This window comes from Myotis davidii, unplaced genomic scaffold (genome assembly GCF_000327345.1).
Source record: "Myotis davidii unplaced genomic scaffold, ASM32734v1 scaffold66, whole genome shotgun sequence".
NCBI lineage: Eukaryota > Metazoa > Chordata > Mammalia > Chiroptera > Vespertilionidae > Myotis > Myotis davidii.
Genome location: NW_006297280.1, coordinates 458,658 through 474,734, shown reverse-complemented (window position 1 = coordinate 474,734; position 16,077 = coordinate 458,658). Strand labels below are relative to the sequence as shown.

The following is a 16,077-nucleotide window of genomic DNA, read 5'->3' as shown; positions in this document are numbered from 1 at the left end:
ATAACTGTATTAAAAATGGTGGTTAATGTGAAGAAGAGATACATTTGTGGTACAGCTTCAAACGTTCTTAACCCCAGGGTGATTTATGCCAAATTCCTGAGAGAGATCAGTGTCTGCAGCGTTTAAGTCTTCAGGTCTAACTCAAGGCAAACAGAGTGTATGGACTCTGCTATCAAGACTTTATTTCTGAACTTGGCAGCTTGTTCATGCACCCCCTCTCCCCTGCACTTTACAAATCAATAATTTATCCATTGGCATTGGTTTGGAACAGCAGTGCCACTTACTAGCAATTTCACTGTACTGGGGCTCAGAGTTAAAAACCTTTATTACATTATTATTATCATCACTAGCGGTCTGATGCACGAAATTCATGCATGGGTGCGGTCCCTAGGTCTGGCCAGCAATCAAAGTGTGAGTGTCTGGTGTGGAAGGGCAGGTCCCAGCTGCTTCTGGGCCCCGAACTCCCCCCTCCCGCCCCCGCCTGAGTCACAGTGCTCAAGTCTTCACATGGAGATGCGGTAAGCATGGCCAGATGCTGCATGCCAGGGTGCAGCATGGGCCTCTGGGTCACCCAGCAGCACCACACAGAAGCCGGGAAGGCAGCGCACTCTATCCTGATGGCCTCACAGACTGGCTCCTGCATGAACCCATGGCGAGCTTGGCTGGCCCTGCAGTCCTGGTGGCTGTGGCCCGGCTTACTCAAAAGAGGCAGCATGGGTACGGAACAGGCTCCTCGTGGGCACCCAGCACCTGAGCATGGGGGACTTCCCTAGTGCACAAGCCCTGGTGTCCCTGGGGAGGGTAGCAGGAGGAGTGAGAGTGAGCTCAGTGGACACCTTGTATTCTCACCGCACCTCTGTCCCCATCACCCCTGCCCCCAGGTAGCCGGCAAGAGGTTGTAGTGCATCACTGATGCTCGCCATGTTCCACACTGCCCCCTGGTGGTCAGCACATGTCATAGCAAGCAGTTGAACTCCCGGTCAAATGACCACCCAAGGGGACAATTTGCATATTAGGCTTATATTATATAGAACTGCTTGACTCTATAAGAATACGAAATGGAAGAAACATATCCTGGAGAGATGTAAATGCCTCTTTATGGATTAGCTGGCTCAGGTAAAAAAAAAAACATGTCACATAACACAAGTATTCAAAACATTTTATCAAAACCAGTGTGAAATTCTGCTGTGAATGAAGCCAATCTGCATTTTGGCAAATATTTAGCATTGGTATTTATTTACCTCTAACTTAATGATCCTATATAATAAAGAGCTAATATGCTAATTAGGCCAAACAGCAGAACAACTGTCTAGATGATATTCTGGACCACCTTCTGGACAAAGCCGGGATTGCGAGGACTGGCAGAGGCAGCTGGGGCTGTGAAGACTGAGCCCCTTGTATGAATTTCCTGCACTGGGCCTCTAGTCTATCTAATAAAGAGGGAATATGCTAATTGACCCTCACACCATCACGAAGATGGCAGCACCCGCAACCAATAAGGAGGAAATATGCTAATTGACTGCCATGCCCTCAAAGATGGCAGCACCCACAGCCACAAAATGGCGGCACCCAATCCCCTCAGTCTTGCTGGGGCGGCAGGCCTGCGTGGCCTGCCTCCAGAGTCTCCCAATCCCCTCAGCCCCCCAGCCACCCAGGATTGGTTTGAGACACAGGCAAGCCTCAGATGTCAGCTGCCCAGCCGCCCAGGGCTGCCTGAGGCTCAGTTAACCAGGACCGGCCGAGGCTTTTGCTGCCAGCAGTGGCAGCAGCAGCGGTGTGACTGGGTGTCACCTTCCCCTAATGGTTGGGTTGCCTCCTGCCCCTGAGGGTTCCCGGAATGTGAGGAGGGCAGGCTGTGCTGAGGGACCCCCCTCCAGTGGATGAATTTTCATGTACTGGACCACTTGTAAGTAATATAAAGCCCTTGAGATCATTTGAGTTGGTCTCACACTAGTTGCCTGGGAAGCTATTGAATGAATAACAATTTTTATTATAAAATGTAGTTTATTTGTTGTCATGAACAATATGTATTCCATTGGATTAGAGCCTCTTTTGAGGCAGAAACCATAATTTATTCTTCTAATCCACATAAAGCCTAGCAAGAAGAAATTTTATACATGACTAGAGGCCCAGTGCACAAAATTCATGCATGGGTGGGGTCCCTCAGCCTGGCAGGCGATCAGGGCCAACCAGGGCCAGGCCGATCAGGGTCTGAAGGCTCCAGTGGGGTTGGGAGAGGAGGTGATGGTGGGCAGGCTGGGTGTGAAAGGAACAGATGCCAGATGCCAATGCTGCCCTTGGCGCCCCACCACCCCACAATTCCCTGCCTCCCCCTGCCCTTCCCTCAGTGCTACACCACCATTGGGGGCCTGCTGGCCAGGGGAAGGATGGGGGAGAACCAGGGGAGGTTTTGATCCCCAGGTTGGAACGTGCAGGAGGCAGCCAATCAATGATTCTCTATTATCACTGATGTTTCTATCTATTTCCTGCTCTGAAATCAATTAAATACATATTTTTAAAATGCAAGGTTTTTAGAGGAAGAAAGGTAGAGCAAGGGAGCTATTGACAATGGGGCATTTGAGATCTTGCTCACATTTCAGATAGGATAACATAAGGTGGTCCTCAGGGGGTGACAGGTAAGGAGTGGCAGTGGGTGGAGCAGGGCACTGCGGGCTGAGGAATGGGCTGTAATGACTGGGAATGTCGGTGACAGTGACACTGAATGTCTGTTGGGGCCATCGCTGGGGTCATTCATCCCCAAGAGGTTTTGATTCTGGATGGGAGGAGAAAAACGGAGATTAGCAGGCCTTTCTTAGCCTAGAAGGTGACACAGGCAGCAGGAGTGGGCTGCCCAGCTTTCCTACAAATGTAAACATGCAGTGTAATTGCATATGGACTTCAGTCACACAGTCAAATCAATGCCCAGCCAGCGCTGGTGGCTGTGTCCTGCCACTCTGGCTGTGTTGGGGTATTGTTGGCTAGGGAAGGCCGAAGCCATGCCCCCAAGCACACATAGTATGTGAAGGGGTGGGCAGGAAGCCAAAAGCTGGAAGTCAGAGCTGAGGTGGCCCGGCAGCTCTGTGTTCGACATGGAGCTGGACCAGGAGCAATTGTCGGTGCAACCGGCTTTGGAGTTGGAGGAGGGGCTGCACTTCCTGAACATCACTGGTGAGTCCCTGTGAGCCAATGGTGTGCCAGCGGGGCCAGTTGGGACTTGGGGAGGCCTTTCCCTTCTGAAGCCATTCTTCCCAGGGTGGCAGCATTGGCTGCTTTTTTTTTTCCCCAATTAATTTTTTTATTGGAAAGCAAGCTCTGGGCTTGCGGTTCCTGGGATCCCTAGGACATAGCATACACCTCCAGGCCTCACTGTGTCCCCCTCCCCCTCCTCCTGCATTGAGCGTCTGGCCCCTGGTGGTCATAGTGACTGGTCCACCGGTCATTCTGGTCATTACACTGTTATGGTCGCTGGGCTTTTATTATATAGGATAGTCATAGTAGGTTCTTCTTTCTTAACTGAACATACTTTGTCTATATCAGTGGTTGACTTTAAGTAGTCACAGTAGAACTTGTATGGTCTCCCCACTGAATATGACAGGCTGAGAGCATCTAATTAGTATCCCTAATGCCCAGCATACGCACTGGGTCGGAGAGAATCTACTCAGTCAATGTTTGCTAAGAGCTTGGCAGACTTCAGGGACCATTTGGTCTGATTATTTTACTTTCAGATGAGGAGAATAAGGCTCCTAGAGGAAGACTTGCTCAAGGGAGTCACACATGAGTTAGACTTCTTCCTGACAGTGATTTCTCTGTCCCCACATCTCCAAGAATTTTATAGAGGCCTAGAAAATGAAAGCATATGTCATAGATCTCTCACAGGCTATTCAACAAGTGGATTTTCTCTTTCCTTTTTTCCATGGGAAGAGAAAATCCATGGCACATGATAAAGACATGTACTCTACACTTTGAGCAAACTGGATTTATGTGTTAACATAAGCAAAGCAGTTTGACCTTTTCAGAAGAAATGTTCACAATGATACCGCTACTAGAACCTGTTGATTTCCACGTTATCTTCAGAATCCTTGAGAAAAACTAATACATTAGTAAAAGAGAAATAGTCAGAAGTCTCATTTTAAGAATGAAACTTGAGATTCTAAGAGAAAAGTCAATAAGAAGAAAGGAAACAAATTCTTTCATCTAACCATGTGTGCTATGTCCCAGGAACAGGCTAGGTGCTGCGGATGCAGAGGTGAGCAAGATGTGGTCCTGCCATTGAGGACCTCACAGTTCTGTGTGCAATATAAAAATAATGAATAACAGAAGTAACTTATTTCCTGAGTGCATAAAGACAAAACCTCCCACAGGAGGTAATATTTGAGCAAAGCTATGGAAGACTAAGAGAAATTTGCTGCATAGGCTAGAAAAGTTATAGGCAACACAAACAGGCATTACATAGCATGCTTTAGCCTGGGAAATACAAATACATGAGTGGGGATGTCTGGAGGGATAGACAAAGGTTAGATCAAGAAGGACTAAAATGAAGATGTTTGGAGCAATCTGTGGCAATGAGGAGCTATTGAGGGATATTAGAAAGGAGATGTAGGAGGTCAACAGAAACTGAAAGTGGTGTCTTAAAAGCTGTAGAATAGGTATGATTAATAGGAGGGGGTAGTTGGTTAGTTGTATCAAATATTTAAGAGTAAGGGATAGAAAACCTAAACTATGCCTTTGGATTTAGTAGTTAGCGAGGGCAGTTTCACAGAAGTCTGAGTGAAGAGGGCTGAGAAACAAGTGGAATCTGAGAAAGAACGTGAAGACACATTGTGAGCACAGAGGATTCTGCTAAGAAGGAGAAAGATTTAGGATATTTTGATGAGAAAATAAATAATTTACAACCACACAATATTCTTTACCATGTAAAAGCAGTGAAATGATTTGTGAACTTATAGGTCATTTTCTTTCATGCTCCAGTTCAATTGAATGAACATTTACTGAATTCCTGCTAGGCACAAGCCACAGAGCACCCAGCACTCAGGATATACCATTCAATAAAATGCAGTCCCTACTACTGAGTACTTAGAAACTGGTGGAAAGTCTTGGCATCCCCAGCTAACTACACCCTGAGTGAGGCAGTGGTCCTGGAGCATATAGGAGAGACAACCCAAGAGAGGATGGCCGGAAGGGCCAGGAACCAGGGGCCCACTGGAAAAGGAAAGGCTGGGGATTTGTGAGCATAGTGTGTGCCAAGAGTTTGTCTAGATGACCTGTAGGCTAGTCTGGGCCATGTCTGAGAGGAGATTTCCACTTACCCTGTCACAGAGGCTGGGAGAACAGAAGGGCCCTGCCCTTCAGATGTATAGGAAAGCGACGGAACCCTTCTCTTTCACATAGTTTAGATTCATGTTTTACTTTTAAACCGCTAGACTTTAGATTGCTCATGATGTCTCCCATGCTGATTTAATGGCCAGTTTCCTGTGATGTTTCTAATATTCCTGTCAAAGGCATGAGAGGAATACCAAGCAAAGGTACTGAGTTCATTTCTAACGTGCCATTCTGCTTAAAGCCACAAGCTTGAAGTGCCAAGGGACCTGTGTGCTTAGGAGTGCTCTGTGTGTGGTCCTACAGAAGTTCAGAAACAAAGTCACTGGAGACTAAAAGCTATCGCAGCAGCTCTGGCAGAGCTCAGGGCCTGGGAAAGGTCTCCCCACTGCCCTGAAGTTTACAAAAGAGATTCTGCAGAGCAGAGTGGAAAGCCATGCCACAGACAACTCTGGTATGTACTCAGTGAGGGTTGGGCCTTTCAAAAATCACTGACCAGCCAACAGGAGGGCTTTATTATATCTGAGAGGAAAAAAGAATGCAATCAGAAGTCCACAAGTGGCTGTCATTGCACCACTGCACACCCAGCGAAGGCTGTACCTCTGCTCTACTAAGCTTTTTGCTCTGGCTGTTCTCCTACCGAGGGCTGCAGCAGAAATGCTGACTTCTCTTCCAGCACATACACTCACAATCGAGTGTCCCTGTATACCAGCTGAAGTGAGGGAGAAAAGAGATTAAGCATAAAAAGATCTAGCTATGCAAAGAAAATGAAGTACGTGTATATTGTTTGCAGAGAAGAAGATGTATGTGTAGAATTGTGTGATTGGCATAAGAGAATACTTTTAAAAAAATATATTTCTTTATCGATTTCAGAGAGGAAGGAAGAGGGAGAGAGAGATAGAAACATCAATAATGAGAGAGAATCATTGATTGGTTGCCTCCTGCATGCCCCCCCACTGGGATCGAGCCCACAACCCAGGTATGTGCCCTTGTCTGGAATCGAACCTGGGACCCTTCAGTCCAAAGGCCAACACTCTATTCATTGAGCCAAACCAGCTAGGGTGAGAATACATTTTTTAATTTTGATATAACTAACATATAACATTGTATAAGTTTAAGGTGTACAACATAATGATTTGATATATGCATATTTTGCAAAATAATTACCACAATAAGTTTAGTAAATTTCCATTGCCATATCGTTACAATTCTTTTCTTATGATGAGAACTAGTGGCCTGGTACACAAAATTTGTGCATGGCAGAGGGGTGTCCCTCAGCACGGTCTGCACCCTCTCCAATCTGGGACCCCTCGGTGGATGCCTGCGGGATCAGGCCTAAATCGGCAGTCGGACATCCCTCTCACAATCTGGGACTGCTGGCTTCTAACCACTCACCTGCCTGCCTGCCTGATTGCCCCTAACTGCTTCTGCCTGCCGGCCTGATCGCCCCCTAACTGCTCCCCTGCCAGCCTGATTGATGCATAATTGCTCCCTTGCAGATCTGATTGCCCCCAACTGCCCTCCCCTGCTGGTCTGATTGCCCCCAAGGCTATTATTAGTATAGATAATATACACATTTAAATGTACAGATGTATCAGGCCAACAGGGACGGCCTATCGTGCAAGAGTAGGCCTTCCTTCCCACAGCTGCCAACACCAGCTTCTCTCTGGCACCTGGGAGGGTCTCCAATCAGAGCCCTGGCTTTGTCCAGAAGGATGTCTGGTCTAATTAGCATATTATGCTTTTATTATTATAGATATATAAAATCTCGGGGCATTTGCTTGAAATTTCTTGAAGCAAACAATAGAAATCAATTGCAAAGTTCTGAGAATCCTAGAATGTTCCAACTCTGATGCCGTTACATTGCTAGGTCAAAGTCCTTGACCTGTCCAAACTGCAGTTTCCATTCTGCATTACTTGTACTGCTTCCTCACCTTTGCTTGTTTCAGAATGGCAGCTTGCCGATAATTGTCAAGGTCTCCTAGAAAGTGCCTAGACTGGAGGGGCATCCACTTTCCTTTGAAGATGCACACATACCATTTTGTCTCATTTCCAGCTCCTTCTTTCACCATCTAGTATTTTTGGGGATGGTTGTCCACTGCCACATGCCCATCTTTCAGAGCTGAACAGAAGCTTTCTACCCAGACAATTGTGGATTCAGACCCTGAGTCTACCTCTCCTTATCTGGAAAATAAAGTTTAAGAAAAGCACACATTTATTTTATAACGTTCTAATGATAGGGATAAAGTGTCTAATGTGTGAATTATGCTTAAAGGTGATGGATCAGTACAATAGCAAATTGCTTATCCTTTTTGGGCGAGTCTGGTTTTCAGGGAGTCGGGCCCTGTAAGGGGGCATCACCCTAGTTTCCTATGCAAATTGTCCCCCCTGTCCTGGGGCAGGAGGCAGTGGCCCTCTAACCCGGAACTGACGGCCACACTCTGCCAGCCGGCGCCTCTAATCTCGCCGGCGCCTCTAATCTGCGTCCTGGAAGGAGCGAGCCAGTGGCACATGAGCGAGTGGGTGAAAGCAGTGCCACCCACAGGTGGCAGGAGCAGCTGAAGCCTGCCATTCCCAGCCTCTCTTTCCTTGGAATTCCTCCAGGGGAGGCGGGCAAGTTTTGTGCGGCCGCGATGCTCCTCTTTGCACGTCCATTCCTCAAATAGGGGCTCCCATTGCCCACCGCCTGCGCCCCTACGTGGGCTGGGCACTCCATCTGCACACAGCACCCCGCTGCGGCACCCAAACTGGATGTAACATCCCCATCCCGCTCCCGTCCTTGCCTGTCGCCTCCGAGGCCAGGGCGGGACTGGAGGACTCCGGTGGGCAGCTGCTCACGCTGCCCGCCCTCGCTGGGGTGACCCAGGATGCCAAGCCTTCTCACCTGCTCTCAGGCTGGCTCCGTGGCCCCAGCCGACACTGCCATCTTTGTCGCATCAATTTACATATTCCCTCCTTATTGGCTGTGGGTACCACCATCTTCATCATGAAGTGATGGTTAATTTGCATATTACTCTTTCATTACATAGAATTTTTTAGGATCTCTCTAAGCAACTTTCAAATGTACAATACACTACTGTTAACTATAGTCACCATGCTGTGAATTACACATCCAGAAAATAATTTTAAATGTTATATGTTCTTAAGGTCAAGATTTCAAGGAGGAGTGTAAACTCAATCTGCAAACCAATAAAGTGATCAAGAATTTTAAAAAAATGTCCAGGTTGTCTTGAGCTCCTTTAGATTGTACAATTTCAGAAAAATTTTCAATTCGTATGTGTCCATATTGGAAAAATCACATGAGGTGTACTTAGCTTTTTAACTCTTCACAACAATTGCATCTAATCCAGATAATCTAGTGAGAACAAGTTCAAGTTGAAAGAAGTGTCACTACTAGATATTTTTGAGAAAAGTTAAAAAACTAAAAGAAAAACAAAAAGAGCCCAGAGGTAACTGGATGGCCTGGAGCACTCATTCCTCAGCACTGTGGGCACCCTTACCTATCTGCCCACTAGATGTGGGTCCCCATAGGTCAGTCTTGGTCTTCTTATCTTTCACTGTCTTGGCTGTCTTTGCTGTTCCTAGGTGATCTCACTCTCTCTCAGTACCTTTACACTTTCATATGTGGATGATTTCACATCTCTATCTTCAGCTGAGGTCCCTGTTCAGCTCCAGACCTGCACACTCAGCTGCACACTGGACATCTCTACTTGCAACTGGTTCCCCAGGCACCTCAACTTACCATACCTTCTCTTTCTCAGACCCTGGCCAGACTCCACTTGCCTTCCAGCCACAGCTGTTCCCTGCCTCATGGAAGGCTGTCACCATTACCTACCTGATCACACTAGGAGGAATCTGGTCACCCTTACTTCTGAACAACATCAATGACAATAATAGTAGCACCTGTTACTCATAGGTTCTTGTGAGAATTAAATGAGATCAACGTAAAGAGCTTAGTATACTATTAAGCTCATAGTAAACACTCACTAAATGTCAGCCATTGTTATCTATTATTTACCTGGCAATGTTTTTAATAATGCAATACAAATATCTAATATAAATATATATGAATAACATTAAAAATATAAAATTTTCTTCTATCCTCAATCTACTGTCCTATTTTACAGTTTCTTGTGTATTCTTCCTTAAAGTTTAGGAAGACAATAGTCATTTTGAGTAGCTGATTGGAAAACGTTATAAAGAGGTCATTTTAAAATATAAAGATATGCTTTTCATACAAATTTATGTAAATATAGGAGATTCCCTATCTTTGACCTGACCTTGTTTGTGCCAGTCTGTACCCCAAGCCTACTCCTATACTATATAGGCAACATTGGGTGAAGTTCATGGGGAAAGAAGAGGTGGTGATGAAGATACCCTCTGTGTTGGTGGAACTGATAATGAAGGGAAAGAAACTTTTGGCCCAGTGGCCTCCCTCTCTGTGTCTGTACTCTGCCTGCTTCCTTTGATCCACTCTGCTGTGACTACTACTTTGGCCTCTGTTTTACCCATCACTTCTATGCCCAAGAATCTCAGCTTGCCCACCTTCCGCCAAATGTTTTCTTTCATATTATTTTTGGAGACATAGCTGTCATGAGTATTATTCCAATTATAACAACCTCCTCCCACCCTGACCAGTTTTACACAAGCTGGACCCTTATCAAGAGCACTGTGGTGTCTGGCATTGCTGCACTTCCACGTGTTTATGCAGTAATGCCTTTTATTTGTAAGGATCCTGCTATGGGCTGTATCACAAATGGGTCATAGGTTCTACAGGAGAAGGCTTCCTAATTTATCCAGCTGACACTAGCATTATTAATCAGAACCTTGTATCTCTAAATGACTTCACATTAATTGTACTGGCTCTTCTCTATAACAAATCTGAAAAGCTTTTTATTAAAAGGGTAGACTTTGGCCCTGACCGGTTTTGTTCAGTGGATAGAGCGTCGGCCTGTGGACTGAACGGTCCCAGGTTGATTCCAGTCAAGGGCATGTACCTTGGTTGCAGGCATATCCCCAGTGGGGGGTGTGCACGAGGCAGCTGATCAATGTTTCTCTCTCATCGGTGTTTTTAACTCTCTATCCCTCTCTCCTACTCTCTCTAAAAAATCAATAAAAAAATATTTAAAAAAAATTTTAAAAAAGGGTAGACTGATGAAAAAGTCCAGAACCTAGTCACAGCACTTCAGATCACATGCATCAGGGACTTGATAAGGATTTATCATTCACATATTTGAGATTCAAAGGTTGGCCCACTTAGCCACATACATCACCCCATAAATAGATCTACACAATCAGAGACAAAGCTTGCCCCTACAATTCTGATTTAAAAATATGGAATAGAATTTTTATTCTTGGTTTAAAATGTAATCCTTCATTTATACTATAAAAGTGAAATTTTAGAAATCTATCACTGATATAAAGCTATATTACCAAGCCACGGTTCTCAAAACTGCCTGGTACTGGCACAAGGACAGACATATAGACCAATGGGACACAACAGAGGAACCCAGAAATTGACCAAAGCCATTATGCTCAATTAATATTTGACAAAGGAGGCAAGAGCATACAATGGAGTCAAGACAGTCTCTTCAATAAGTGGTGCTGGGAAATTTGGTTAGATACACGCAATAAACAAACAAACAAACAAACTAGATTATCAACTTACACCATACTCAAAAACAAACTCAAAATGGATAAAGGACTTAAATGTAAGATGGGAAACCATAAAAACCCTACAAGACTCCATAGGCAGCAAAATAGCAAGCAGACATATGCTGTAGCAATATCTTTATAGACACAGCTCCTAGGGCAATGGAGACTAAGGAGAAAATAAACAAATGGGAAACAATCCAATCAAAAAATGGGCAAAGGACCTAAATAGATACTTTTCGAAAGAGGACATTCACAGGAAGCCAAGAGACAGATGAAAACATGCTCAAAGTCACTAATCATCTGAGAGATGCAAATCAAAACAACAATGAGGTACCATCTCAAACCTGTCAGAATGGCTATCATCAACAAATCAACAAACGACAAGTGCTGGCGAGGGTGTGGAGAAAAATGAACCCTCATGCACTGCTGGTGGGAATGCAGACTGGTGCAGCCACTGTGGAAGATAGTGTGAAGTTTCCTCAAAAAGTTAAAAATGGCACTACCATTTGATCCAGTAATCTCACTTCTAGGACTATATCATAAGAAATCAGAAACACCAATCAGAAAGGATATATGCACCCCTATGTTCATAGTAGCACAATTTACAATAACTAAGATTTGGAAACAACCTAATTGCCCATCAGTAGATGAGTGGATTAAAAAACTGTGGTATATCTACCCAATGGAATACTATGCCGCTATAAAAAAGAAGGAACTTTTACCAATTGCAACAGCATGGATGGAATTGGAGAGCATTATGCTAAGTGAAATAAGCCAGTCGGAGAAAGATAAATACCACACGATCTCACTCATATGTGGGCTATAATGATCAACATAATTTGATCAACAAAAATAGATCCAGAGACAAATGGCAGGGGAGGTGGGGGTTGGAGAGCAACCAAAGGACTTATGCATGCATATTAGCATAACCAATGGACATAGACACTGGGGCGGTGAAGGCTTGCCTGGGGTGGGAACAGTTGGGGGGCACAGCATTTGGGGAAAAAGGAGACATATGTAAAACTTAAGACAATAATAAGAAAAATCTATCACTAGAGTGAGCTTAGGACTGTAGGATACACAGACAATATACAATTTTTTAAAAAATATATTTTATTGAATTTTTACAGAGAAGAAGGGAGAGGGATAGAGAGCCAGAAACATCGATGAGAGAGATCGATCAGCTGCCTCCTGCATGCCCCCCAGTAGGGATGTGCCCGCAACCAAGGTACATGCCCTTGACCGGAATCGAACCTGGGACCCTTGAGTCCGCAGGCCGACGCTCTATCCACTGAGCCAAACCTGTTCGGCACAAAAATTTTTATATACTATAGTAATGAACAACTGAAAATTAAAACGATAAAAAACAGTACTACTTTAATACAAAACATAAAATAGTTAAGTACTTTTAAATGTAGTATTCATGAAAACAGGATTAGAAAAATTAAAGGGGACCTAAATAAATAGATACCAATTCCCCCCAAACTGATTTATCTGTTCAACACAATCCAAATCAATACTCCAGTAGAATTTTAAAAAACATATATTTACAGCTGTTTCCAAAATTTATATGGGAAGGCAGGGGAACTAGAATAGTTAAAACAATCCTGGCAAAAAAACAATCCTGGAGGACTCATCTCTTAGATTTTCAGACATACTAAAAGCTAAGTAATCAAGTGTTATATTGATGAAAGGATAGAACATAGATAAATGGAACAGAATGGGGAGTCCAGAAATAGAGATATATGGTCAACTGATTTTTAATACAGACAATTCAATAAAGAAAGTATAATCTTTTCAAAAAGGTGCTCAATTTAATGGGACATTTATATGCCAAAAATGAATCTTGACCTACACTTTGTACCTTATAAGGAAATTAACCATTGACTTAGATGAAATAGACCATTGACTTAAATCTAAAACATAAAACTGAAATTTCTAGAAGAAAACAAAGGAGAAAATAATTGTGACCTTATGTTTGACAAAGTTTTCTTATATATGACATTAAAAATATGAAAAAAAACACAATAAATTGGACTTGAGCAAAATTAAAAACTTCTCTTCTGTGAAAGACTGTTAAGAGATTGAAAAGGCAAGCTACAGACTAGCGGGAAATATTTACAAACTACGTATCTGACATGTAACTTACATCTAGAACATATAAAGAACCCTCAAAACTTGATATAAGAAAACAAACATCCAAATTGTAAAGATGAATAGTAGAGTTGAACAGACACTTTATCAAAGAAGATAAGTAAATGGCAAATAAAATCATGAAAGGATGTTTAACATCATCACTCATTAGTGAAATGCAAATTAAAATCACAATGAAATAACCCCAGATGCCAATTAGAATGGCCAGATACACACACACACACACACACACACACACACACACACACACAAACGAAAACCATGACAATACCAAGTGCTGACAAGTGTGGAGAAACTGAAACTCTCATTTATTGGTGGTGAAAATACAAAATGGTATGGTCACTTTGGAAAAGTTGGTGATTTCTTATAAAGTGTATTCTTTAAAATACACTTATCATATGAACCCCCTCAATCCCATTCCTAGAATTTTACCCAAAAGAACTTATGCTCACACAAAAACTTCAATATGTATGCTTATAGTGACTTTATAACCTCATAAACCCACTTAAACTGGCTACAACTCAGTTGTCTTTCAATTGGTGAATGGATAGACAAACTACAGTGGAACACAATGGAATACTTACCCAGAAATCATATGGATGGATACATACAACAACATGGATTAATCTTAACTACATTGTACTAAGTAAAAGAAGCTAGACTCAAAAGTCTTCATTTCATTTATATGGCATTCTGGGAAAGGCAAAACCATAGGTGCAGAAAACAGATCAGTGGTTGGCAGGGGTTGGGAGCAGGGGTAGAGTTTGATGATAAAAGAGATCCAGGGAATTTTTTGGGGGGAAGGAGTTGTTCTATATCTAGGTTGTGGAAGTGGTTAGATAGCTTCAGGCATTTGTAAAAACTCAAAAAACTCTACATTGCATTGAAAATAGTTAATTTTACTAGCTATGTCACCTCACTGTAAAGAAAACATAAATTTAAAAAATTAAATGTGGAAAAATAACATAATACAATTAAAATGTAAAAATGATTTACTTTAAAAAGTCAACTAGTAAAAATACTCCTGATTAAAACTAAGAGGGGAAACTCAGGATGAGGTGCTGTTTGTATAGTTCTGAATCTGATGAATGCTTTTGAGGAGGGAGCTGCTCCTGCTTGGAGTGTGTCTCAGACATCCTGAAGAGAAAATGTGGCTTTTCCAATTCATTACCTTTAAACAATCACAACCAAACCATCTATTCCTCTCATAAATGCTCAAATGGCATTCTGTGCTTGTTTGTTTTCTAGTCCAAATAGTCTGTTCCTTTCATATGAAGAGTTCTTTGCCCTTCTACTCACTTAAGCAAACCCACAGTAGTGTTTGCTTTGAACATTCAGAGATCATTTCTTAATGTAAATCTATTTTCAATAGGAACCATAGAGTGACCAGCTTGTGAACACAAAAATATACATATCTGAAGATTCAACAAACCTAACGTTATTTACACATCATCCTAACATACATTTGTTTCTCTTATTGTCACAAAAGTTTTGCTCATCATTACTTTCCTATGTAACTACAATCTTTTCTATGTCAAATGCAGAATGTAGTAGAAAGACCACTGGATTATAACTTACAAGGACTATAACATATTAAGGTCAGTTCATCCCATTACTAGCTGTGTGTCCTTGGAAAAATGACTTGTCTCCTGTAACTAATATTTATTTCCAGCCCTGGCCTCTCCAGGACTTTTCCATAGGAAATTTCAAATTCCCAGACACATACAAATTATTATGTAGCTCTTAATTATTCAGAGATATTGATTACATTGGCATTTTACTATTATCTAAATTTTAATTACTTATTTTTTCATGTGTTCATGCTTTATATCTTCAACTAGATTTCTCCAGACAGATTATAAATTCTTTGAGGGGAGGGAATTACTTATATATACATCTTGGTCTTCTTATAGCATCTATTACATAGGCTTAAATATTCCAGGTTGCCAGTATAATTACTTGAACTTTCATATTCCAGTTTTCTGATATAATCACTTGACTTGCAAAAAATACAGGCAAATTTGACGTACTCCTGAGATTTTCAGGGCCTTCCTTGACCACACATGCTGCTTCCTCCCACTAACCCATCCACGACCCCAACCACTGTCTCTAGCCTCATCTTGTTTTACTTTTTTCATAGCATTGCACATTCTCTGAGATAACCTCTCCTTCTCCCTCTCTTTTTCTCTCACTCTCTCTTTCCTTTTCTAGTCTATTTTCTGAAGCCTCCTACTAAGATTTAAGTTCCATGAAACCAGGCTTGATCATGCTCACCATAGTATACTCTTAGAACCTGGACCCATGCCTGGCACTCAATGAAGTTACTGAACTACTGAACTCACTCCTCAATATAGTGATGCCTATTGGAAACAATTGAAAGAAACAAAAGTATTTCACATGATTTACCTGTAAAGAGGTTCTACAAGGTCCTTTTCAAGAAACTCATGATCGTTCTTAACAGCCAAAATGTCAATGGGAAACTGTGAATCTGAAAGAGATAAAGAGGGAGACAAAAGTATTTATGTGCCCTTTTTTATCTGAATAGACACACATCTTCAGGCCACCATGTTTTTGTACATAGGAATGATCGTAACAGCAGTTACTCTCCATTGATGGGGAGTATGCTGGTACTGATTAAGATAGAAAGCAGTTTTATTTTCATCACAATAAATGCTTTTAAGGATACAAAAAAGAGATAATGAAATATGAGAAAAACCAAGTACTTGACTTTGGATGGAACTGAATACTAAATGTCTGCATTTTTATAGCTCATCATTATCAAAACATTTGCCTATAAGGAGAAGAGCTTTTACATTTTCCTCATTCACCCAAGGCTCTCACTTTATCCTGACTAGTTCATGAATGGTTGGTTTATGTTGTTTTTTCCTTCAGAAAGGACATTTCCCAAAACACCTGAAACTCAATGGCCTCAAATTTTTCTTTTGTAGCAAA

General features: G+C 42.4%; 1 protein-coding gene across 1 annotated transcript in view; it reads right to left on the bottom strand.

Moving 5' to 3' along the window:
• STARD13 (StAR related lipid transfer domain containing 13) overlaps nt 1-16,077 on the bottom strand; it is a 220,626-nt gene that overhangs the window by 72,746 nt on the left and 131,803 nt on the right. The window contains exon 3 of the mRNA XM_006773040.2: nt 15,532-15,613. Within this exon, the coding sequence (XP_006773103.1) occupies nt 15,532-15,613 (82 nt within the window). The remainder of the gene's footprint in view (nt 1-15,531; nt 15,614-16,077) is intronic.